This window comes from Cladophialophora immunda, assembly GCF_000835495.1.
Source record: "Cladophialophora immunda strain CBS 83496 unplaced genomic scaffold supercont1.4, whole genome shotgun sequence".
Taxonomy (NCBI): domain Eukaryota; kingdom Fungi; phylum Ascomycota; class Eurotiomycetes; order Chaetothyriales; family Herpotrichiellaceae; genus Cladophialophora; species Cladophialophora immunda.
The window spans coordinates 2,461,185-2,486,177 of record NW_015622544.1 but is presented as its reverse complement, the minus strand read 5'-3'; the positions used below and the strand labels follow the sequence as shown (position 1 = coordinate 2,486,177).

General features: G+C 52.3%; 5 protein-coding genes across 6 annotated transcripts; 3 read left to right on the top strand and 2 right to left on the bottom strand.

Moving 5' to 3' along the window:
* Nucleotides 1-1,834: 1,834 nt before the first annotated feature.
* PV07_07251 lies at nt 1,835-5,852 on the bottom strand. 2 transcript variants are annotated; one of them, XM_016394316.1, is made up of 6 exons: nt 5,076-5,852; nt 4,800-4,920; nt 4,707-4,747; nt 4,226-4,655; nt 2,710-4,168; nt 2,224-2,650 (listed from the first exon to the last, which is right to left on the bottom strand). In XM_016394316.1, the coding sequence occupies exons 1-6, from the start codon at nt 5,110-5,112 to the stop codon at nt 2,645-2,647; spliced, it is 2,094 nt and encodes a 697-aa protein (XP_016247735.1). In that variant the 5' UTR covers nt 5,113-5,852; the 3' UTR covers nt 2,224-2,644. The 2 variants fall into 2 exon arrangements, with proteins under 2 accessions (XP_016247734.1, XP_016247735.1); XM_016394315.1 differs by having other exon boundaries at nt 1,835-4,168.
* Nucleotides 5,853-8,149: 2,297 nt separating this feature from the next.
* PV07_07250 (uncharacterized protein) lies at nt 8,150-9,786 on the top strand. The gene is made up of 2 exons (XM_016394314.1): nt 8,150-8,893; nt 8,958-9,786. The coding sequence occupies exons 1-2, from the start codon at nt 8,747-8,749 to the stop codon at nt 9,123-9,125; spliced, it is 315 nt and encodes a 104-aa protein (XP_016247733.1). The 5' UTR covers nt 8,150-8,746; the 3' UTR covers nt 9,126-9,786.
* A 409-nt stretch (nt 9,787-10,195) lies between these two features.
* On the top strand, nt 10,196-16,161 carry PV07_07249 (uncharacterized protein). Its single transcript, XM_016394313.1, has 4 exons — nt 10,196-11,511; nt 11,561-14,587; nt 14,637-14,866; nt 14,916-16,161. Exons 1-4 carry the CDS (start codon nt 11,080-11,082, stop codon nt 15,844-15,846), a joined length of 4,620 nt encoding a protein of 1,539 aa, XP_016247732.1. The 5' UTR covers nt 10,196-11,079; the 3' UTR covers nt 15,847-16,161.
* Nucleotides 16,162-16,513: 352 nt separating this feature from the next.
* On the top strand, nt 16,514-23,903 carry PV07_07248 (uncharacterized protein). Its single transcript, XM_016394312.1, has 2 exons — nt 16,514-16,785; nt 16,851-23,903. Exons 1-2 carry the CDS (start codon nt 16,760-16,762, stop codon nt 23,386-23,388), a joined length of 6,564 nt encoding a protein of 2,187 aa, XP_016247731.1. The 5' UTR covers nt 16,514-16,759; the 3' UTR covers nt 23,389-23,903.
* On the bottom strand, nt 23,720-24,844 carry PV07_07247 (uncharacterized protein). Its single transcript, XM_016394311.1, has one exon. The coding sequence runs from the start codon at nt 24,749-24,751 to the stop codon at nt 23,948-23,950; it is 804 nt and encodes a 267-aa protein (XP_016247730.1). The 5' UTR covers nt 24,752-24,844; the 3' UTR covers nt 23,720-23,947.
* Between the last annotated feature and the right edge of the window lie 149 nt (nt 24,845-24,993).

Genomic DNA, 24,993 nt, shown 5'->3' with positions numbered 1-24,993 from the left:
TTTGTCAGCTCTGGCATTGAAGGAATTGCAGCAAGGTGATGCTTGACTGGTCCTTGTTGTGTTCCCCGGTGCTCGGGCTAGGTACGATATGGACATAGCTTTTGACGAATAGCGAACTTAAGCTTGATAACAGCATCAGACCCCGCCTGAAGCCCGCGTTTACCGTAGAAGTGTCTAGGACCGAAATGGAAATATCTCGACAGGTTCTCTTGGTGACAGGAGGTCCAGGATCAAAATCCACGCCACGATTTCCGTATAGGTCGAAAAAACCAACAATAAAGGTGCCGTTAGCCGGATGGAACTGTTGGCAAGGTTGCCATGGATCCTCGCGGGAGGCTCCCCATGTAATGAGGTAGGAGGAGTGATTTGGTCGAATAGCACAGAGTTGACGAAGAGTGACTGTTCCGGACTGTGCGTCAACTTTCGCTGGCTCTTCGAATGTCTTGCGAATCTCCGAGTATGAATCGGAGCATTTCCTAAAAGGCTGCGAGGCATGTATTGTCACACGAATGTGTCTAACAGATCGCCACTACTATGTAGAGAAGGCTCTGAAATTCCCCGCAAGCACTCAAAGACACACTTGAAAGCGCCGGCCTGCGAAATTGGGATCCTGCTGGCGTTGCCAAAATATAAGAGAGAGAGAGAGAGTCCATCAATCGCCATTGGATCCGTCAGTCAACCCAGGGAGGTTGGCAGATTGGTTGCTATCTGAGATTTGGTCGAAGACGTAGGGAGTTTGCATCTGGGTAGAGCCGTTGATGCATGTCGAGATCCAAATAGTTCAACCGGAGGTATCAATTTGCGCTTGGATACTCTTACGGACCGACCTGACTATTGATCCCTGCCCTCGGTGCCAAAACAATAATAAAGAGGGAGATTCCCTTACATTTTCTGAAGGTTCGCCTGGGGGCTCGGACAAATAGAATTGAGCCAGTGACATAGTAGCAGCAAAGCGCGATGGCGCACAACTTCTCCAGGGTGTGATCGATTTCTGTTAGGAGTAGTGACAGCACTATCGCCCGAAAAGCTAGGTATCATTCTCGGATAGTCTCGGTCAGCCTCGAACGGCATTCGCAACGCTTGTTGCGTAACAGTAGGTCAACTTGCGGGCCCTTGGGAGGGTTGATGTTCATCCAGTGTCACATTAATGTCTTACATGATGCAAAACCACATCAGCAGCAATAATTGCTCACGCTCGTGTAGAAGCCTTACTCCATTCTAGCCATCACGCGTAGACAGACGTGTAATTGCCCCACAAACGGCGTCAACGCGCGATGTCCGATAGCCTCGAGCAATACCTGCGATCCTGGTCAGGCTGCATCTCGGTGGCTGAGATGAGACCAGGTGAGGTGAGAGGTGGATAGGAGCTAGTCGTGCGCCTCTCTCAGCTAGGGTTGATGGTAACTGCACTAGATCGCATTGAGTCGACTGCTTGGATGTAAAAGGTAGGTATAGAGGACGAGCAGGGAGCGAGGCTTTCCTCATCCTAGTATCGTCTTCAGCAGAGGCTGTAATGTCTACTTGACGGCAAAGGTCACACAGTGTCTGCGGAGTACGGAGCACCTGGTACTCGTACTTTAGTCGGTACCTGTGACGTAGTAGCAGGTGATAGACGAGTCTCCAAACGACGGCGGAAGACGTTGCCGTGGCTGCCGTGGTTGGTATTGCCGTAACTGGATTGGTGCAAGTTCTAGCGAATACAGAACGCGCTTTCCCAAACAGGCTAGATCTCGTCGGAAAATTCCCACACAGCCTCGTGCATGGGTCTGCAAGGCTGCGAACGTCGATATGCGAGTGTTGGAACGACAGAATAATAATGAAACAATGGATCAAGCACAGGTGAATGTCTCCAGACTCGCAGATTGATATACAAGAGCCGACTCACCCGGGCTCCTCATTCTGTTCTTTCATTTCCAGGCCAATTTTTGCTTGCATTCGATTATTACCCTGCCTCACGACCCCATACCAGTTCCACCATCATGTTTCCTGACCCTCCTTTCCTTTTCTCTGTTTACCAACCAGAGATCTAGCATAATGTGATTATGTCATTCTCGGTCCCATCGTGTTCGTGCCTGAAAACTGTATCTTCCCAATTTATGCAATACAAAACATCTCTCCAATCAACTTGAAGCGGAGAGACACAACAAGCCTCAATCTGCCCTCCAATGCCGGTCTTCGAGAATGTGCGGTGCTGTTGGGGCAAAATGTGCAGGAAAGAAAAAAGCGGAGCCCGACGCCTCCTTGCAATGCTGTATGTACTAGAAAAGGGCACAAAAGTCGAATGTTGCAACATTTCCATTCAAGCTATTGTCATTCACCAAACTCATCTCAATGCTTTTTGCCGAGGTGATAGACCGTCGCAGGCCCATCGTGTCGTAATGTTCGCGGACGCCGATCATTAAAGGTATATGCGAAACAGGGTAACAATCAACAATATATGTGATGCTGTGTGGCCAAGTCGAATCCTCGTCATGTTGTTCGCCGAAGTGCAACAAATCGTCAATCCAGGTCAACTTGCACAGAGTGTGCCAAAAGACACTCTCAACGGATGCTCAGCATCTGCCGGGGCGCGAAGCTGCTGGTGCTGCTGTGAGCCGACGGTTCGGAATCAATGTTGGCACTTCCGCTATCCCCACTCCCAGCGCTAGCACTGGCACTTCCAGTCAGACTCTTCACAGGTGCTTTTGGTGGTGGGAATGGTTTGCTCACCCCGGCCTGTTCAATTTGATGCGGAGGAAGCATGCCGCCTTGACCTGGAGGGTATCTCGGCACTGGTGCAGGCATCCCTCCTGGCGGGGACGGTCGGCCGTTGCGCTGTCCTGGTTGCATATAGGGATCATTCGGCGGAGAGGGCCGGTTGGGAACTCGTCCAGGCGGACTGAATGGGTTCCCTGGCGACCGGCTCGTCCGTCTACTAGGCGGCCCGGGGTAGGGTCCTCCGTTGGCACCAAGTTCTTGAAGCCGGCTTGCCGTCAGGGAATTTGCACGTGACTCGTCCGCCATTTCCTTGCGGTCCACTGAACCGTATCTGTTGGATGAGAAGCCCATCATTGGGTTGTCCAGGATATTCTCTCCGAGCATAGGCATATCGGACAGGAGTTGGGTGCTGGTCCGATGCCTGTTGAGGTTCGGCCGGCCAAAAGATCCGGGACGCATACTGTTCCCGTTTGCAAAGACGTCTTTACGCAATTGATTCTGGCTAGTTGTCCGTTTGGTCCGCCTCGAGGTAACGCTCATCATGTCGAAATTGTCTGGGTCAATCGGGGGCATCGGAGGACCCCGTGGCTGCATCGGATCAAAGTAATCGTCGTCATCGTCGTCATCGTCAAAGTCCTGATGACGATTATGTGAGGTTCTTCGACCAGGGCGACTTCTCATCGCCATCTCTTGTTGCTTTAGGTGTAGTTCCTTTTCGCGTAACATCAGCTCTCGTTCACGTAATGTTGCCGCAGCGGGCCCGCCATTATCGGGGAAATTGGCGGCCACATCACCATCGGGAAGGTCGTCGTAAAGAACAACGTGACTGAACTCGTCCAGGTTTGTCTCATCATAAGATGGCCTCCGTTGCATCTGGCTAGGCCCCCGTGGCGGGAAACTGTTCGGGGGGCCCCGGTAGCCATTGACCGGAGGGGGACCGCGTCTCCCCGGTGGTCCCATAGGTGGTCCCATGTTGGGGCCGCGCATCGGCCTGGGTGCTCCATTGACGGGGGGATTCGGTTGTCGGGGGGGAGGAGGATTTGCGAGGGACATCGTCCGTGGCGGCGGCTGCATCACGGACGGCGACTGTGGCATGGTAGCAGAAGCGGTAGGACGGTCCTTATTGACCGTATTGACGTGTCGAAGCATCGTGTATAGAGTCTCAAGGCGGGGAACCCTGATGCTTGCCATTTTGGCTAATTCCACCGGAGAACCCAGATAAGTTTCGACCTCCATTGGCCGGCGAGCTGTAAAGTCCTGGTACATGGTACTAGGATCTTGACTTGATCCGATCATGGACTGGATTGTGATTTCCTTGAAGTTGCTGGGAAATTTACAATCTTGCGTGTGAGCTATGTGTATCAACTCTTCAATAACATCGGATATCAGATCGTTGACACCAGGTAACCGGATCAGGTCCGAAAGGAGAGGCTTCTCGAATAGGACACTCGTAGGATGGAATGCAATGGGCCTGGAGTCACAAAGTCAGTTGACGTGTTTCCTGCGCCAAAGATCAGACATTACCGACCCTATCATTTTCTCGAACTGCTGTTGCTTAATGTTTACAGACACTTTGCAGTCGACCTGGGCAGTGGTCAAGGTCATGGCCAAAGCCTCTGACATGTCCCTCTGGATCGACTCGGGAATTGCGGTGTTCTTGCTTGCTGGCCCAACCCAGATTTCTGTTGAGCCGGTGTGCTCAAATTCGCTGGACCCAAGTTGGGTCAAATCGGCGCCGGAAACGAGAGACAAGACAACATTCGTGGGGAACCGTTCTTCAAGTTGTTGCTCCACTCCCAAAGTGTTTGTGGTGTTAACAAGAATGCAGGTATGTTGTGGGGTGACCACCGATTGGATTATATCGGCAAGGTTGTAGACGTCGGGAAGGGCTTTGACGCAGAGGAGGACATAGTCGAAGGCTGCTTGTTGGCTCGCCGCCTCTTCGGGGCTTTGGACGACTTTGATCAAATTAGCTTTCATCCTGGCATGAAATTTCTGCTTCCACGTACCGTATCTGGGCTTAAATCTTTCATTTCCGTACAGAGAAGATCTGGGAGGGTCAGTCGCGCGGCATTAGGGTTGGTGAAATCCAGGTTGCTCACTTGAACGAGACACCGTATTGTGCCACGGCCTGATAATTGGCTTTCCACACCAAGGTCACGTCGCAGGCGTTGGTGGCTTGCAACCGCCATGATAAGAAAGCAGAAACTGCATTTCCACCCACTATGCAGCAACGTCTTAGCTCGCGATTCATTTCAAATGAATTTCGGCGAACAAAACATAAGGGAAAGGTGAGACAAAGGTCAGAGACTCCAACGGAGGTTTGAGTGGACCTGCGCAAGGCAGGGCAAGGCAGGTCAGCAAAAAGTCATGCTCACCTGAAAGGATGCGTAGTCGAGGAGGAGCAGGCGCCATTGCGCGTCAGGGTACTGGGTCGGAGGGTTTAATTTATTAAGTAGAGGCGGCCTGAGAAGGCACGTCCCGATAAGGTGCGAGGCGGTGGTTGCGACTGAAGGTGTCCAAAATTATGTTATTCCTCGTCTCAAACAGAACCCTCGTCTTTCCTGTGTGTCCTCAACCAAACACGCCAACCGGGTTTCGTGGAGGCGAGTGCGTGCCTCGAAAGAATTGAGTGATGCAGAGGGAGCGAGCGGAGGAAGGGAAGCGGTAAGGAAGTTAATAGATTGTCGGCGACATTGAATTGAAACGAGAGACTTTTGTAGTAGATCTGTCGGAAGATTGATTCGAGGGTGACGAGGAGGGATGTTTCAACACCCAAGCTTCGCTTCTTGGTCGCGAAAGGGAATGAGGACAAGGCAAAGTCAATGCTGGAAGAAGAGCGATGCCATGTGAATGCAGCACGAAGGCTGTGATGCTCGAGCTAAGGTAACGAACGTCGTCGAGGAAGAAGTGAGAGGGTTTGGGAATTAGGAGAGGGAGTTGGTACAACAGAGGTGACGGCGTAGATTTGTCGCGGTGCAGATGGCTGTAATTGAAAGGGAGGGTTCGGAGTTGCGCCTGGATTTGGGGGGGGAGTCAAGGGCAAGTGGTAGACGTGGAGTGCAGCACAGCGGTGGCCAGTGACAGAATAGGCTGCGTTAGGCGCAACAATTGTGATGCGCAATTCGAAACGAGACGAGGGATAGGCCAGGAACCGCTGGGAAAATAATTCAAACTGCCCCGGCACCGCCAGTAGTTAGTGGCCCCCCCGGTTCCCCCTCAACCACTGGTGCGAGGGCGTTCAGGCACTGCGCTGCTTTACTCGCCCGACAAAATTTCTGTCCAGCGCAGCACGCAGCAACCCAACCTAGCGTGTGGTATACCCTCAGAGCGCGCGCGGACACAACGAGGAATCGGACACAGCTAGGCCCATGCAGGCTAAAGGCTCTCGCCTGAGCTGAACTGACAAACCAAGGCAATTGTCGCTCAGCTCATGGTGCAATGGATCCCATTGTTGTCGCCGCCCGTCGTCGGATTCAACATCCGCATGATCCTCCGTGATTGCTCTCCCACCACAGGCCTTGTGTACACAGCTAACTCCGTCTTACAGCGCCTGCTCTGGAAAGAGGGTACAGGTACGAGTACGTACATTCTCCGGGTGGCACTCCTCAACAGTGTCCTAGCGCTCTGCCTACGAGTATATCGAAACCCACCCCCCTCGAGCACGCCGCAGGGGCCAATCAAGTATGGAACTCGCCCTCAGGGGGACCTATATCCGGAAACCTCTCAATTTTCTCGAACAGGACGAGACTTCACACCAGTCGCGTTTGGTGCGTTTGGTGCAGTTTTGTCGACGCCGTTGTGGACTGAGCAATGAGAATACCGTCCAAATGTCCGGGTGAAGGAGCCACTCCGTCCCCGTCCCTTGTTGATGATCCCAAGCTGAGTGAGAAGCTCACCACGGCCACCATGGCGTCGTCTTGTTGCCGAGATAGGGCACGAGCTTTACCTGGAATGAATCTCGACTAGCCAGCTCCCTATCACCGCCACCCGCCTTGTCGCCCCCCCGGTCGGTGGCCCTCTTCTCCACTTCCAGCTTCTTTGAATCCTGAATCCCAAAGCCAGATCCATTTTTACCTTGATTCTGTCCCCTCCGGTACCTCGCTAGCTTATGCAACTTGATATCGCCTAACCATGGACAACCAGGAATTTATGAAAAAAAGTCCTATCTTCAAGCTAGGAAGCCTTGACAGTTGGAGAGTGGCCGAATTCTCTCAAGGCCAACAGGATGAATGCCGTTTGGCGCAAATGTGAAGGATTCCCCGTCCGCCCACTTGCCATGGCCGATTGCTCCGCAACTGGAAGGGAACGCCATGCGCCTACTGGCATGTGCTGCATCGACGAGAGGCCTCACCGACGACTGCTCGGGCGTGATTGCGCAAAAAAAAAAATATATTTCACCACTGAAACGTTGGGAAAGCGTGTCCATCTCGTCAATCTGTGTTGCATGTCCACAGCGAAGCCGGGAATCTGCCAATTGTGAAGTCGACATGCGCCTCGCACAATGTCCTGGAACGAATTGAATACTCCAATGAACATGGGGGGATCTGGCTACACCCCTGGCTGCATATCCGGTCTAGTCTGAGACTTGCATACGTAGCAACCCTAATTTTGACTCCCAGGTTATTCCGGGATGGAGCATTATTTCCGTTTCATCTCCTGCTTGGCCATCTGCAATGACGATCACACAGATGAAAGCGGCGAGACAGCTCTGTACCAGGGCGAGCACACCGCTTCCAGATATCAACGCCCATTGCTCCAGCGATAGGAAGATACCGTCAAGACCCTCCTCGGCCAAGAAAAGGCACAGTTACGTACTCCTCTGGATGCAGCTAGCGATTCGCAGCGCCACTGAGGCATTGGCGTCATGTTCGGACCAGTGGAGACTGATTAGCATCTCCGAAAGAAGACTGGCTCACGGCTGATATTGATGCGTGGCGGTGGAGCTCGACGGCCCATGGCACAATCAACTGCAGCCTCGGAGCTTCCAAGGTCCGACGCCATGTCAAACTGTGATGATAAACAGACATATGCGGAGTACGGTGGTGACGGTGTACAAAAACTCACCCTTTATACCTCTCTGTGCCATGTCCTGCAACAGCGATGCTCTATTGGTGCACGCCCGGCAACAAATGGCCTGCTCTCATCCCTCACTTCCTCACATGTGGCCGGCTCCTCGTCAACCAGGCTGCGAGATGGAATGGTGAGGTGGCCATCTCAACAATGAGGCCTCGCGGCCGTGACCAGCAGGGACTCGTTGAAGTTGCGGCTGTTGTTCGTCCAACGTGCCCTAGCTGCGTGTTCGCATCAAGGGTATCGGCAAGCGAGATAACCCTTATCCGGCACACCCGGAAGGTTGCTGTGGCTGGTGGTGCCAAAAGGGCGTAAATGGTAATCTAAAGTGGCAGGGAACATTCCCTGAACATGCCGTCAGCGCAAAAAAGCAGGATCTGGCTAGTCGGCGTTCCAAAGACCAACCCCATGGCGCGACCCCTGGGCACGATCCTCCGCAAGACTAACCTAACCATGCTTAACCCGTCTCCTGCAGATCATCTTGAGCTGCCTGCAGCTTAAAAATCCGGGCTGAGAAATTATTATTTCGCCATCTTGACCAAGGTCGAAATCCCTTTCCCTCCTTTCTATCTCGCTTGACGACCAACGTCCTTTTTTCGGCACCGAGTCCATGCTGTTTGCCTCCATGAAAGATGCTCAAAATGCATGCGAGTCCTGACAATCCTTGATCTCGACTGAAGGCATACAAGCATGGGCTCTCGGCTCACTTCTGTGCCGAGCCGACCAAGGGATCTGTGGCATGTTGGGGTGTCCACCCATACTAGGTACCTTGTTTACAAAAGTTCGTTCACCCTGAGTCTGCGTGGCTCGACAGAATCTCCCCTAAACCGGGAGTTTGAAATGCCACGAGTGACTTGCAACCTACACGGATAACATTTCCCTTGGCTTCGTATTTGACACCGCACCCACCGCACCCACCCACCCAGACAGATCTCGCCCGGTAATGAATTAGCCAAGAGTGGCCTTCTGGAAAAGTATGTATACAAAAGCTTGCTCGATGCTCCCAAGAAAGGGAACCTTTACGGAGTACTACAAAGACGGCACGACACGGACGCTGAACGGTGGTGTCCACTCTACTTGTTCCGATAATGCTGGCTTGAGTTTGACATCGGCGAACGCTGTGGTGTGTCGTGGACCAATTGGACCCTCAGTCATTGTGTTATCTATTGACGCTCAGATTTTCACAGTTATCCCTCTCCTGCCTTGTCTCCGCTGCCTGCGACAGTGCTTCGCATGAGACGTGCTTTTATGATCCCCAACGACGTGATGTGGTCGGAATACATGCGCGTCGAAGTACTTGTCGGGAGATCATGGTTTGCATAGTGGACATTCGAAACAAGAGATCATTGACATAGTCGGCGAAGATACAAAGGGACATTGTGGTAGTATCTAGCTTCTATAGCAGACAGCATCTGGCGTCGGTGCCGAAGATCCAGTCATGACCCCGAACGCATGGGGTATTCTGAACAGAGAAGAGATATCGAGGAGGGATATCGTGCAGTTACCAACTCGGAAGGCCGTTGGGGTCGCGCATGAACCACGCTCATATCCACAGATACAAGAGGAGGGCTGTGACGGATTTCAGGCGTCCATTCCGGCAGTGCTTCGTTGACAGTCGTGATCGGGGAAGGCTTTTGTCATCGATGAGTGTGAAAAAAAAAAGGTGCCAAGGTCACTGGGCAGATTACCGCAGCCGCAGTTTGCGGTAGTAGCGCCAGCGGCACCAGCAGCTTGTGCATCTATGACTCAGCCTCATAGATGACTTGCCTAAAGGATCCCATGGTGACAGTGGCCGTCATCTTCGACATATACTTTGGTGTCAATTGAAAGAAGGGCGTATCGCTTCTAGAAATAGAATCAGAAGCAAATCGCTCCGAAGGGTGGTTCTGTTGGAGACAAGGCGTATTTCAACTTGTGTTCAAACAGTACGGAGTATCCCGAGCACTTTGAGGTCCTTTTGTGTTGCTCGACCATTATTTCTGCCTGAACCACGTGCTTGCGAAGAGTGGCGCTCCCTATTACGAGTAAGGGTAACCGGCTTTGCGGTGGCCTCTGGGCGCCGCGTCTGGCCTATCCCAATGTCAGATCTTGTGGAGGTTTCGGGGTGGGAGCATGCTTGGTCAGCTTCGAGAGGCGCCAACAGTGAGGCCTGTCACCCACAGTGGCTAGAGGAGACCTTGGACGGGGGGATCGTCGCACTGGGCAATGGCGGTGACTAGTTGATGATTCGTCGACGGCAAGGCTCGGGAGCTGGGGGCAACAGTCCAAAGGAACCTGCGTAGAGATGAGTGAACAGTAATGCAGGTGTGCACAATAGTAGCGAGAGTAGGGGCTCAGGTGCGCACACTCGGTGCCTTGGTGGCTTATTAGCATAGCAGTTCGGCTGGCTGTCGCTCTGTTGAGCAGATACGCTGTAAAGAGGAACAAAAAAGACAAGAAGACTCCTCCCGTCCCCCCTTTTCCCTCCATTCCGCCATCTCCTGGGCATAAAGTCTTAGGCAAACCGTCTTGTTCGTCCGCGCTCGGTGCAAGCCGGAGTTTAGGAGCCAGAGCGTCCAACTGTGAAACAGACACGCTTCGGCCCCTGCGCTTCAGAAGCGTGCAAGAGGCGTCCGCGCATGGGCATTATTGGCATTATTTGGCATCTGGCATTGCATCCTTCCCAATCTCGAGCTTCCTCATCTCTCTTACCAGCCCATTTGGTGCCCAGAGGGCTTGTCTGGTCGCCACTCACGCGTTGCACAACCACTCATCTTTCCAGTCATCGCTAAACCGACGGCGGAGCCCCGGGTGAACACGACGTTACCGAGCACGGAGTGCAGTTTTCGGTCCATCGAGAAAAAAACCCTCCGAAGATTATACTCCAACCGTCCCCATACCTCTTAGATCCAATCTACATTGCATCCTCGAGCTCACGCCGACTCCTTCTTTCTCGCCGTCCCTTTGTCGACCATCCATCTCCTCCCTTTTATACCCTCGAACCTCTTTGCGCAGCACTGTCGCTGTCGCCGGCTCTCCCTTCTCTCCCTCAACGATGCGCGTTTTGTCGGGCTGCTGACGTGAGCCGACTCTTCCGAGCCCTCCCTCTTCCCCCCCAGCCTCAAAACGCGGAAACTCGACCCTCGACCCGTCTCGCCTCCACGAGTTTCGTCAAACGTCCCAGAACAGCGGACAGTATCTGGAATCCCGTTTTTTGGCAAAAGTTTGTCCTCTGGTGTTTCTCGATAAAACGAAAGTCACACCCCGCGCCCTTGGGGTGACGGTTTACCCCCCTTTATTGGATTCTGCACCTGCGCTTGCGCCCGCAACATGGCTCGAATACATTTTACCAGCGGCGAGACCAGCGTCTCGAAACCGGTCAAGAGAATGCGGTGGGCGACAACTCGAAAACCTGGCCAAAGCGGAACAAAGAAAAGGCTCTCTCTACTTCAACGGGTACCCAAGGTAACCGTCTCGACCTACGAAGAAAAGCCGGACGGCCCCAAAAACGCCGGTCTGATCACCGACGAGAGTCCCCTCGGCGAGCAGCAAGCACAGCAGGAATCAGACGGGCGCCAGATCTACGTCAATTTACCTCTACCTCCCGAAGCAAAAACAGAAGACGGCCATATCAAGGCCAAGTACTCGAGAAACAAGATTAGGACGGCCAAATATACCCCTCTCAGCTTCGTGCCCAAAAACTTGTGGTTTCAATTCCACAACATCGCTAATATATACTTTTTCTTTATTGTCATTCTCAGTGTAAGCTGGCTTGGGACCTTTTCTCACTGTTGACGTCTAACCTTGTCAGATATTCTCCATCTTTGGTGCTTCGAATCCCGGTCTTGGATCCGTTCCCCTGATTTTTATCCTGTCAGTGACAGCCATCAAGGACGCAGTTGAGGATTGGCGCAGAACGGTGCTGGACACCGAACTCAACAACTCACCAGTGTACCGGCTGGTGGATTGGGACAACGTCAACTCCTCTGATGACGATATTTCCCTCTGGAGGCGTTTGAAAAAGGCCTGCACAAGATCTGTCGTTTCGACATATCGCTGGATGAGGAGCCTGCGAAAAGGTCAACCCAAGCGTTCAGAAAAAGATGTGGTTGCCGATCACCCCGGTCTGCAAAGGAATCATTCGATCGCTACAAGGCACACTATTCGAAGCTCGATCCACTCGGAAGAAGGCGATTCTTTCCATTCCTCCCAGAGCCAGACTGGCGATGACATTGCCATGACTCCCGTGCCATCTCCCGGTTACCGATCGAGCCTTCCCCCGGATGCCAATGGCGGACCTCCGAGTAGTGCATTCTCCTACGAGACGGCGGACGAAAGTCGCGCTGCTGGAGACAATGCACCTTCAATGCTCCGAACGCAGAATTCCTCGAAAAGAAAGAGCGTTGTCCCCGCTAAGAAGGACTACGGCAGCGTGATCAACCCTCACAAGGAAGTCCCTGATACTGCCCGCTTCAAGAAAGACTACTGGAAAAATGTCAAAGTGGGCGATTTTGTCCGTATCTACAATGACGAGCCGGTCCCGGCCGACATAGTCGTGCTCTCCACATCTGACCCGGATGGTGCCTGCTACATTGAAACCAAAAACCTGGATGGCGAGACAAATCTGAAGGTCCGCCATGCGCTTCAGGCAGGACGCAGAGTCAAGCATGCCAAAGACTGTGAATTCGCCGAGTTCTTGATCGATAGTGAAGGACCTAGCCCAAACTTGTATACTTACAATGGAGTGGCCCGATGGCAACAGCAGGACCCCAAGAACCCCAATGCTCCCACGCGTGACATGGCGGAACCGATTACCATCAACAACATGCTTCTACGTGGCTGCAGCTTGAAAAACACTGAATGGATTCTCGGCGTGGTTGTGTTCACCGGGGGTGAGACCAAAATCATGCTTAATTCGGGCATCACCCCCAGCAAACGTGCACGGATGGCTAGGGACCTGAACTGGAACGTCATCTACAACTTCATCATTTTGTTCTTCATGTGCTTGGTTGCAGGTATCGTGCAAGGTGTCACCTGGTCCGAAAACAACAACTCTTTGAACTTCTTCGAGTTTGGTTCGATTGGCGGCAATCCCCCAACTGACGGCTTCATCACTTTCTGGGCCGCCGTCGTCTTGTTCCAGAATTTGGTGCCCATTTCTTTGTACATCACCTTGGAAATCGTCAGGTCCATCCAAGCCTTCTTCATTTGGTCCGATGTCCATATGTACTACGAGAAACTTGATTACCCCTGTACGCCCAAGAGCTGGAACATTTCGGATGATCTGGGACAAATCGAGTACATTTTCTCGGACAAGACTGGAACATTGACTCAGAATGTTATGGAGTTCAAAAAGTGCACTGTCAACGGAGTACCCTACGGCGAGGCTTACACTGAAGCCGAAGCAGGGATGCGAAGAAGACAAGGCGTCGACGTCGACGCTGAGGCTGCTCGAGTGCGTCAAGAAATCGCAGAGGCACGTGCTGAGATGTTGAAGATGCTCCGCAAGACCTACGACAATCCATATCTCCACGATGACGAGCTCACGTTCATTTCTCCAACCTTTGTGGGTGATCTCAATGGTCAATCAGGTGAAGCACAACAAGCGGCAACGGAACATTTCATGATTGCCCTAGCTCTCTGCCACACGGTAATCACGGAAACAACGCCAGGTGATCCACCAAAGATTGAGTTCAAGGCTCAGTCTCCCGATGAAGCTGCTCTTGTCGCCACGGCGCGTGATGTGGGGTTTACGGTCTTGGGTCGTACCAACGATGATCTCCACGTCAACGTCCTTGGGGAAGATCGAACCTACCGGATTCTGAACACTCTGGAGTTCAACTCGACCCGAAAGCGAATGAGTGCCATTGTACGTATGCCTGATGGGAAGATCAAGCTGTTCTGCAAGGGCGCCGACAGCATGATCTATTCGCGTCTTGCTCGTGGCCAACAGCAAGAACTTCGCAAGGCAACTGCTGAAAATCTGGAGATATTTGCTCGTGAAGGGCTCAGGACGCTCTGTGTGGCAGAGAGAGAGATTGACGAAGACTTCTACCAAGAATGGAACAAGGACCACGACTTTGCCGCTCAAGCTTTGACCGACCGAGAGGACCGCCTTGAAGAGGTAGCCGATAGGATTGAGAGAGAACTCACACTCCTTGGAGGCACAGCCATTGAAGATCGTCTACAAGATGGTGTTCCCGACACGATCGCTCTACTTGGCCAAGCTGGTATCAAGCTCTGGGTCCTCACTGGCGACAAGGTTGAGACCGCCATCAACATTGGGTTTTCTTGCAATCTGCTCTCAAATGAGATGGATTTGATTCTTTTCGACATCCCTGAGGCCACTTTAGACGAAGCTGCGAAGCTGCTGGATCAACATCTCCAAACATTCGGATTGACCGGCTCCGACGAGGAACTCGCAGCCGCTCGACTTGTTCACGAGCCGCCGCCACCAACCCATGCTCTGGTCATTGACGGAGAGTCGCTCAAGTTGGTTTTGCGAGATGAGCTAAGACAGCGGTTTTTGGTATTGTGCAAACAGTGCAGATCCGTCCTCTGTTGCCGAGTCAGCCCTGCACAGAAAGCTGCTGTGGTTCAGCTTGTCAAAAACGGACTCGACGTTATGGCATTGTCTATCGGCGATGGTGCCAATGATGTTGCCATGATTCAGGAGGCCGACGTCGGTGTAGGCATTGCCGGCGAGGAAGGGCGACAGGCCGTTATGTCGTCCGACTATGCCATTGGCCAATTCCGTTTCCTGCAGCGACTGGTTCTCGTCCACGGTCGTTGGTCTTACCGCCGTCTCGCTGAGAGTATTGCCAATTTCTTCTATAAGGTTTGTGTGAACCCTCACCTTCTGGAGCTTTGACTGATTGTGCTGGTAGAACCTGGTCTGGACCTTTGCCCTGTTTTGGTACCAAATATACAACAACTTTGACATCACTTACCTCTTTGACTACACTTACATCCTGCTGGTGAACTTGGCTTTCACATCGGTACCTGTCGCTCTGCTGGGTATCCTGGATCAAGACGTGAGCGACAAAGTATCTCTTGCAGTACCCCAATTGTACCGACGCGGAATGGAGCGAAAGGAATGGACCCAAGTCAAGTTCTGGTAAGGAATTCAACCGTTTGTTGACCCGTTTCATCTGACAGGAACTCAGGTTATACATGGTCGACGGCTTATATCAGTCTGCCATTTGCTACTTTATGGCCTACCTCCTTTTCCAGCCTGCAACCTTCGAAACCGAGAACGGAAGAGGCATCGCCGACCGAAGCCGCATGGGTGTCTATGTGGCTTGTGTTACCATCATCGTGATCAACTCCTACATCCTTCTCAACACGTACAAGTGGGACTGGATCATGGTTTTGATCACCGTCATCAGCTGCCTCTTGATCTTTGCCTGGACTGGCATCTACTCTTCTTTCGAAGCTTCCTTCCAATTCTACAAAGCCGGATCCGAAGTCTACGGGCAATTAACATTCTGGGCGATGACGCTCTTGACGTTCGTGATATGTCTGCTACCCCGCTTCTGTGTGAAATATTTCCAGAAGAACTACCTGCCCTACGACATTGACATCGTCCGGGAGCAGGTCCGACAAGGCAAATTCAAGTACTTGGACGAATACGAGGCTTACGTTCCTCCCAAAGTAGTCGACCTTTCAGGGACATCGTCTGAACAACCTGAAGAGGTTCATGTGGAATCAAATGGGCAGCAGCAGCCTCATCATGCACGATATGGAAGCATGGCGGAATCACAGCGACCGATCTACCCACCCTCGGAGGCACCTACCCGTCATCCTCACAGCCAAACAGGCAGTGACGGCACAGATAGAACCCAGCCATCCTTCGATATTGCTGGACATCATGCAGACTCGTCTACACCCGAAAAGCTACGGCGGAGGAGACCCTCCATAGAGCGTGCTCGCTCGTCATTTGAGAGGCAACGACAGTCTTTCGACAAGCTGAGACCGAGTTTCGAAGGAAGCCGTGATTTCACCAGCGCCGCCATGCTGTCAAGGATGGAATCTCAATACTCCCAACCTGGTCTTAGTGAGGTCAATACTCGAGTCATCCCTGAGGAGAACGTGTAGAGCCCTCATGACAAGGGGTCACAGCACATTTTGTGTATCACGAATTTATGCCGGCCTTCTATAGCTATGATGAAAAAGGCGTTGCGGACCGCATGGATATGGGACAGGTATTATAAGGGAGAGTATCCGAAGAGACTGGCCATGGAATTGTGAAATATTTAGCGAAGGCTTTTTCTGCTGTATATACCTTTGAAAACACCTAAATGAAACCACGCACCAGAAGTGGACGAGACTTTTAACGCGACTGATTCTAGATAGAGCCGCCATTTGATCCTCATGATTGGCCACTGCCATGTAGATATGCAACTATCATTCCGATATAGAGTCAGCTGGAATGTGTTGATTCGGAACTTGCCATTGCCACCAGAGATGTCTTCGAGTGCATCGCACAGACCTAGGTACCTAGGTAGGTACCCATGATCAAGCAATGCCAGGCTGCGAAAGACTGTCGTAGACACCTTGAGACAAAAGCCAAGCACTTTGTATTGAGTATTCGTAGCACTTTACACACCGGCGACTATGGTTGAAGCGACCTAGTAGTAGCTAGTGTAGCTAACAATGCGGGCAACCTAGGCGCTAGGAAGCACTAATTGTCTAGTGCAAGGGAGTTATAGTGGCAGTCCCTTCGGCTGCACGCGACTTTTCTGGTGGACGCGCCTCCCGCCCGCGGCGCTCTCACAGACTGCAGAACCACATTTCACAGAGTCCTTCTCCAAACCACAAGCTGTTCCACTAACTGCCAACAATGGAATTGCACTATTCTTTCAGAGCCAACTGTCTCCTTTAGCATGAGAACCCGTCGCTGTGATCACAGACTTACCAGTATGAGAGATCCAAGATCTCGCTTATGCATACCACCTCTTGCTAACATCACCAACACTGACGCTTCACTGCGGTCACAACCACCGCCGTCATGGCAGAATTCATAACGGCCTTACAGTAAGTTCGCCAGTAAAGGATTTCTCCTGACTGAAGGTGCACTTATTGATATCTCTCGCACACAGAGAATTCAAACATTTACCTCCCGGACTCCATCTCCTCTGCCCCCGACAGAGCGACGACGATACCGACAGATATGATGATGAACAAAACCCCGACCCCAAAGACCCAGTTCGCCTTGCGAGAATCGAAGAGACCAAGGCACGGCGGAGAAGATTTGTGTCGTCCCTCCAACTCCTCGCCTATGACGGGAAGGAAAGCGAGCAATACCAACGTTTCATTTGGGACACGCTTGAGGAAGCCCTGGGAAAATGTGACATCTGCATTCGCGAGTACTACATTGCAAAAGTCAACTTCCTGGCCGCTTTGAGGGAGGACTACGAGGAGGATGATATTGCCACTTTCTTCGCCCTGATCAATCGGAGAGATGTCGAACGGATTGTTCAGGGACTTGACGCCGCGGACAAGACTCTGCGAAGTGTCCCCGAACAGAAGAGAGGGACTGCGGTACTAGACCCCAAACACCTCCACGCCTTGTTTGAGGCGCTCGTATCTCAGACGTTCCTGGACGACGAAGAGCAACTGAAGGCCCATTTCGATGCGCCCTTCAGGATGATACAGACCAAGAAGTCGCTTAAGATGCGGGAGATCCTCCCTGCCGCCACTCGATTTCTCTTTGACTCCAACACAGTCCGAGTGGTATGGGCAAGTTCGATCTGGACGCGACTCGATCGATGCCCCACGGACCTCGAATGGGACTGGGCAGTGAAGGACTACCTGCAGAAGAAGCTGCAGTCGGCCTCCGATCCTCATGATGTTGCAAAACTGTGGAGTGCTCTGGACCTCATTGTCCAAAAGCTCGACGAACGGATGATCACCTTCAAGCTGTTCGACCTCCACCCCAACATATGCACAACAGCGTTGAACCACTTAGCCAAGCGGACGACTGCCGTACCCTCTATTCTTTCGACTCTCAAACAGATCTTGGACAAGGCTCCAGATGCATTTTGGCAGGCTATGGGCTCCATCTCCTCGCAGACAATTGTTGAGCAGATCTTCGCAAGCCCTGTGTTCAATCAGGACCTCCAGGAATCCACAGCTGACGCTCATGGGTCCGCTCGGGATGTCCTGTCTTGGATCAGTTCACTGCTGGAATCTCTCAAGCCTGCCAATCGTCCCCCTGCTTCACACACGCTCCTCAACCAGCTGTTTGAAAGAATTGACAATGGCTCCCTTAGCCTCTCAGCAAGGAAAGCATGCTTTGAGCAGGCTGTAAACGTGCTTTTAAAGACGGTGATCAGTTTCTCCGGCGAGGAAGAGGACAGCCAACATCCAGTTGAGCGGTTGGTCTATCTTGACACACTGAACCTGGTTGGCCACCGTCTAGACGTGATGCTGCGGCCTAGAGACGTGGTCCTTGCTCAATCACTGCCAAAGGAGACTCAAGAAAATGTTGTGAACCTCGTTAAAAACTCAGTCGCATTGGAATGTAAGTGTCTGAAGCTTGATTTCGAGAGCCTCAGCCGCAACGAATCCCGGACGCAGGAGTCGAGTGCCTACACTCCAGAACTTTGGACCTCAGTCATTGACAACCTTCGTGATGATGATTACGCACTGTCCACTGCGGTACTGATTGGGATCATGTCTCTTCCTGGTCTGGAGCAGTTCCGAATCAGAGAGGGCGATAGTCTGGCAAGAGAAAAGAAGTCTTACAACGCTATTTTCGAAAAGGTTAACCAAATGGTCAGCAAGCTGCTAGAGCGCATATCCGAGTTTCAACCACCCCATCTGGACTCCCTATTCAGACAACAAGATACAAGCATGTCTCTGGTCGCCGCTTTGTTCTCCCCGCATCAAGAGATATACGAAGCAGCGATTGCCATGGTCAAGCATATCAGCGGAGAGTCAGGTCGGAAGGAAGCCCTTGCGCATCTGATCAATGCTTTTCTTGGGACCACCATCTATGGCGTTTGCTGGCTGTTTAGGCGAGTAGCCAATTATAAGACCTTCGCTTCGGTGCCCAGAATGCTCAAGACAGGTATGGAAATCCTCGATGTGCTTTCCAACCCAACGGCTGGCCTCCTACGACGCATGGAGCTCTCGGGTCGAGACCTCAAAGCTGTACAAAGCTATTGGTCGTACCAGTGGATCGCCCTCAAGACCATCTATGGTCACACTGAGCGCTGGTCGATGGAGGTGCACAACAAAGATATTATGAAAGAGGTCTGCCGCGACGCCATGCAATACGCTGGAGAGCTTTTCCAGCAATATGACCTTTTCGCAACCGTCTTGACGAAGACAAAGCCTGATAAAGCTGGCGAGATTCGAAAGACCCTCTTGGACTCGGCTAGCGCTAGTGAGAAGAATCTAGGATCACCTCTGAGTGCTCTCGATACCATGTGCAAATGGTTGAGACTGAGGGACGAGTATCTGGCCGACACACTAGTATCATTGATCTGCAACATGCTGTACCAACTCAAGCGGCTTCGGGCCGTGGTGACCAACAGCGAAGGCCTCGCATACGTGGAAGATGTGGCGACAGGAGGCACTGTTAGAACGATGCTCTCAGCCTCGCAGAAAGCTAGACTAGTTCGAGCCCTGGAGGACTACTTTGACCGCCAAATCGGAAGACCAGCTGTCAAGAAACAAGCAATACTCAACCTGGAAAAATGGACCGATTCAGCTGCGGTCTCAAGAATATCCACTCACGAGTCGAAGGATCGTAGCGCCGACGAATTTGGAGACGACGACATTGCTGACGAAGACTTGATTGAGATCGCCAGCAAAACGCTTGGTACTCATAAAGCAACCGTCACAGCCAAGGACAAGAAGAAGATCAAATCTCTACTCCTGCAACAGCCACCTGCGAAGCCAAAGGTCGCGCCAGTCTCTACAATCGACATTCAAGCGAAGAAGGCGCAAGAGGCGAGGGCCTTCATCGAGAACCGGAAGCGCGAAGAAGCAGCCCGAAAACTCCGAGACAAGGAAGCTGCTCTCAGATTGAAAGGCAAAACCGGAATCGGCGCACAGACGAGCGGACAAGGGTCTGGACTTGCTGGACTGGGCGTTGTGGGCAAAGATCATTCAGCTGGTCCAAACAGTCTCATGGTGTCTAGCGACTCCGAATTCGATTCCGACTCAGACGATGAATTGTTTGGCATTCAGTCAAGGGGCCCTACAGTCCGTGAGCAATTTGGACAGAGAAAGCCCATGCCAGCTGGCCCTGTGCGTAAGGTCAAGCAACAACGAACCCAGAAGGATATCCGCGCCCGGCTTGCTCCTGATCTCAGTGAGTTGCACCGCACAATCCTTGGGTGGGATTTCTTTGCGGACACCGATACACCTCCCAATTCAATGAAGGATGACTACACCCTTGTTACAAATACGTTTCGAACTGCACAGGACTATCAGAGGACGTTTGAACCACTGCTGGTCCTAGAAGGCTGGCAGAGTTTTCGGGCGGCACGGGAGGAGGGCAATTTCAAAGCTTTCGAAGTCAAAGTTTCCAACTCTCTGATCGTGGACAGCTTCTTTGAAGTCAACTCATTGATGTCTTTCACGGAAGGAAAAGATCTCGGCATCGGCGTCTCCGACATTGTTTTGTTGTCAAAGTCCAGCAGACCGGATCAGGACCCCAACGAACCACACTGTCTAGCGAGAGTCAAAGAAATCACGAGGAAGAAAGGAGAAGTCCAGGTCACCTATCGGGTGAATGCTGCAAACAACCTCTTGAGACCATTTCTGAGCGACAAAGCAGTTGTTTACGGTATACAGATCCTGTCGCTGACACCGTTGGAGAGAGAGTACGGTGCGTTGATGGCATTGCAGTACTATGACCTGTGTGACGAGATTATCAAAGCGCAACCATCACCCATCCTCGACTATCCCGAAGAAGTACTCCAGCCAATCAAGACGACTTACAGTGTGAACTTTGCACAAGCTAAAGCTGTAAAATCCGCCCTTGACAACGACGCATTCACTTTGATTCAGGGACCTCCAGGTTCCGGCAAGACCAAAACCATCTGTGCACTCGTTGGTGCCATGTTGACGGGCTTCGTCAGGAAACAAATCAACGGTGCTGCAAGATCGAGTACGACTCCTGGTGCATCACGACCACCGTCCTCCAGCAAGAAGATTCTTGTTTGTGCTCCCAGCAATGCGGCCGTTGACGAGTTAGTGATGAGGTTGAAAACCGGGGTCACAATGTTGGACGGCACATTTGAAAAGATCTCAGTCGTCCGCTTGGGCCGCAGTGAAGTCATCAACACTAATGTCAAAGACGTTACACTTGAGGAACTGGTCAACGCCAAGCTCAGCGCTGCCGCACCTAGGGCCGCAGGGGAAGATATCCATGGGTTGATGATGCAGCATAAGGAGGTCTCGGAAGAACTGAGAAATCTCCGAGACTCGATTCAAGATCGTCGAGGGAAAGGTCAACCAGTGCCAACCGCCGATGAACAGCTTACGGATGCGCTTCGACGGAAGCAGAACGGGCTGGGCAGCAGAATCGACGACCTGAGAGAAAAGCAGAATACTGCGTCCCGGGACGTAGAACTCAGTCGAAAACGAATTCAACAGGAGATTCTGGATTCGGCACACGTTCTTTGCGCGACTCTAAGTGGAAGTGGACACGACCTATTCCAGAGTCTCAACGTCGAATTTGAAACTGTCATTATCGATGAAGCTGCACAGTCAATTGAACTGTCGGCGTTGATTCCTCTCAAATATGGATGTTCAAAGTGCATCCTCGTGGGTGACCCCAAACAATTACCGCCTACAGTCTTGTCTCGGAAAGCGGCCAAATTTCAATATGAGCAGAGTCTATTTGCCCGTATGGAGAACAACCACAAGAAAGACGTACATCTTCTAGACACGCAATATCGTATGCATCCAGAGATCAGTCTTTTCCCAAGCAAGACATTCTATGACTCTTTGTTGAAGGACGGCGAAGGCATGGCCAAGCTTCGTCGGAGACCGTGGCACCACAGTGACATTTTTGCACCTTATCGCTTCTTTGACGTTCAGGGAATGAGTCAAGCATCAACAAAGGGGCACTCGCTGGTCAACATTGCTGAGATCAACGTGGCAATACAACTGTACAGGAGATTGACGACAGACATTCGCAAGTATGACTTTGCAGGAAAGATTGGCATCATCACTCCATACAAGGGCCAACTGAACGAACTCAAACGCCGCTTCAGGGATCAATATGGTGAAACTATCTTCTCAAAGATTGATTTCAACACCACAGATGCTTTTCAAGGCCGGGAAAGCGAGATTATTATCTTTTCTTGTGTCAGAGCTTCAACCCAAGGTATTGGTTTCTTGAACGACATTCGGCGTATGAACGTGGGTCTGACCCGTGCCAAATGCTCACTTTGGGTTTTGGGCAATTCACAAGCACTCATGCAAGGCGAGTACTGGCGTGCTCTGGTCACAGATGCGAAAGCCAGGAAATTGTACACTGACGGCGACCTTGCCAGGCTGCTGAGCCGGCAGCTGCTGACGGATGACATGATGAAGGACGATGTTGAAATGCTTGACTACAACGAGTCCCTGTCCGAAACCGTGAAGTCTTCCACCGTTGCCGAAAGCTCATTTAGCGGCAAGGCAGAGTCCAAAGAACCGCCAGCGGCACCGGTGAAAGAACGGAAAGACGCATCTCGACCGACAGCTGCCTCGAATCAAGCCACTCCGACATCTTCCAGGCCGGGAAGTGCGCCTTCCCGACAATCTTCAACAGCCTCAGTTACCAGACCAGAGCCGAAGCGGCAGGACTCGGGACAATCTGTTGGAAGACGAGATCTCACCAAAACCGATGCCGGAATCGAACCACGGATTGTTCCGAACGGACCACAGCCTGCCGAACGAAGAATGAAAGCCACAGCTACGAGCGCTAGCTCCGGCGAATACAATCCTTCGGGAGGCGGCAACGGCCTCAACGACCTCCGTAACTGCACAGTTTGTGGGTCATATGAGCATTATGCAGCCGATTGCGACAACGAAGCAGCCCTGGCTGGGTCAATTGGGACTTGCCACAGATGTCAGTACCCTGGCCATACAGCTGCCAACTGCACTGAACCTCGATGCATCTCTTGCGGGGAAGTAGGTCATGCCGCCGATCAGTGTACAGCGCCCCTAGAAAAGAGACTCAACAAGGCGCAACAAGAAAGGGTTCGGAGAGAAGAGATCCGCTATGGTGAAAGAAGAGATCGAGCACGCCAGTATCGAGCCGAAAAACAACTTGGCGAACACGGCGCGCAGATCCCCACGGTCAAGAGCTCGGTTACGACCTCGAACACGATTGCCCCGAACAGGGACGTCAAGAGAAAACGAGACGAGTCCCCTAGTAGTGATTCTACAAAGGCCAAAGTACCAAGAGCCAAGCCAGAAAACAGATCTCCTGCATCCGGCACGGTCAACGTACACAAGGGCCTGCAAGGGTTGCCTCCGAGACCGCCTGAACGGAACCCTTCAACGGGACCATCAGTCTTTCCACCAAGACCTCCCGGTCGCCGCCATCCTGCTATGATGAACAATGGGCAGCCGGCCGTGAGGAAGAAGAAAGCCAACGCCGATGATATGTTTATGAAACGAAGATGAGACCGGTACCCACAGACGGCCTGGGGTGTCTTGGCAAAAGAGCCACGGCCATCAATCTTGCATTCCAAATGCTCACGGTGAAATCACGACAGCATGGCGCACAGATATTGTGGAGCCAATTTCGACTTACTTTGCTTTTGATGAAGAGGCAGTGGTAGACTCTGTCTACGTGGAGAAATTTGGTTAAGGGCTGTATTTCACTCGCAGATGCAGCGGGTCGGGTTACGAGGCGCTTTTGCATAGCAGCGTAACATTTGACAGCGCGGAAGACAAGGTGTTGATGAACACCATCATGAATAGGAAAGCATCAGAGCGAGAGCATCTACATAGCGACGGGCGTTTCATTGACAGACTCCCTATTAAAGGGCAGTTAGATTGCGAAGCCTAGAGCCAGCGAGGCTGGGAATTGCAAGAGCTTTAGCATAATACATAGATGCTGTCGACCGCCAAACTTGCAGGACGCAAGAACTCTGCAGCGGACACAACTCTCGCAGGAGAAGCTCGACCACTTCCCCCCTTGTTCGCACTCTCGCACGAACTTGCTGTTTCAAGCACGAGCCTAGCCAACCGCCTTCAGCGAGTCCTTCAGCGTCCCTCTCTCCTCGACTGTCTTGGCCACCAGATCCCCGACCTGGGTGTTGAGGGCTGCGAACCCCTTCACCACGCCCTGCCGGTCCGCGTTGCCGAGCTCCTGGCTCATCTTGTACTTGCCTTCCAGGCGGGTCACTTCGATCTCGATCCCGATGATGTTCTTCCTGAGCAGCTCAATGTACCGCTCGGGCGCGTCCTTGACGCTCCAAGGCCTTTCGTACCCCATGATCGTCGTCTCGGCATGGCTGGACAGGTCGCTTATCTGCCGCTGGAGGAATTTGCCCGTTCCCTCAAGATGAGTGTCATAATGCACGGTGGCGGTCCCATACACCTGCACCGCCGAGTAGTTCCACGTCGGCACGACCTTGCCAGTGGCGGGTTTGGTGTCGACGTAGAATTTGGGGGTCACGTAGTGGTGTGCGGGGCCGTTAAAGATGACGGACACTTCTTCCTTGAGGCTTTGCAGGCCGCTCGGCGGGGGGGTGCCTTTATCAGAGGTACTCTGCTGCTGCTGATGCTGCTGATGCTGCTGGGCGGCTTCAATCAGTGCCTTTGAATGCGGATTTTGCCTTGCAAGATGACCGCGCAGTCTGCCGAGTTCTGTCTCGCTCGAGTCATCTTCGACATCGAGGACCCACGGGATGTGCGTGCATTGAATCGTAGGGAAATTGGGCGAAGACAGGGACGTGATTAACAATCCCAAGGGGTTCTCTCGGATGAATTGGCGGAGGGCGGGGGTGTGGAGTTCAGCGTGCACGGCGCGAAGGTACATTGTTGAATTCACGACAATGACAACAAGGACAGAGATCAGAAATGAAAGCGGGAGAGTAGATGCTAGTTGGTTTGTATCATGGCGACTTCCAAGAAAGATTTTGGGGGGGTGTAGAGGGAGGAGTATCTGCACGCCCTACGATTAGAAGTTGATAACGGAATCCACTTGCGAAGTGGCGAGAACCAAGGTGTTTCCGGCCCTTTGGTCCGATATTTTGTAAGCGCTCATTGCAGTCCTCCTAT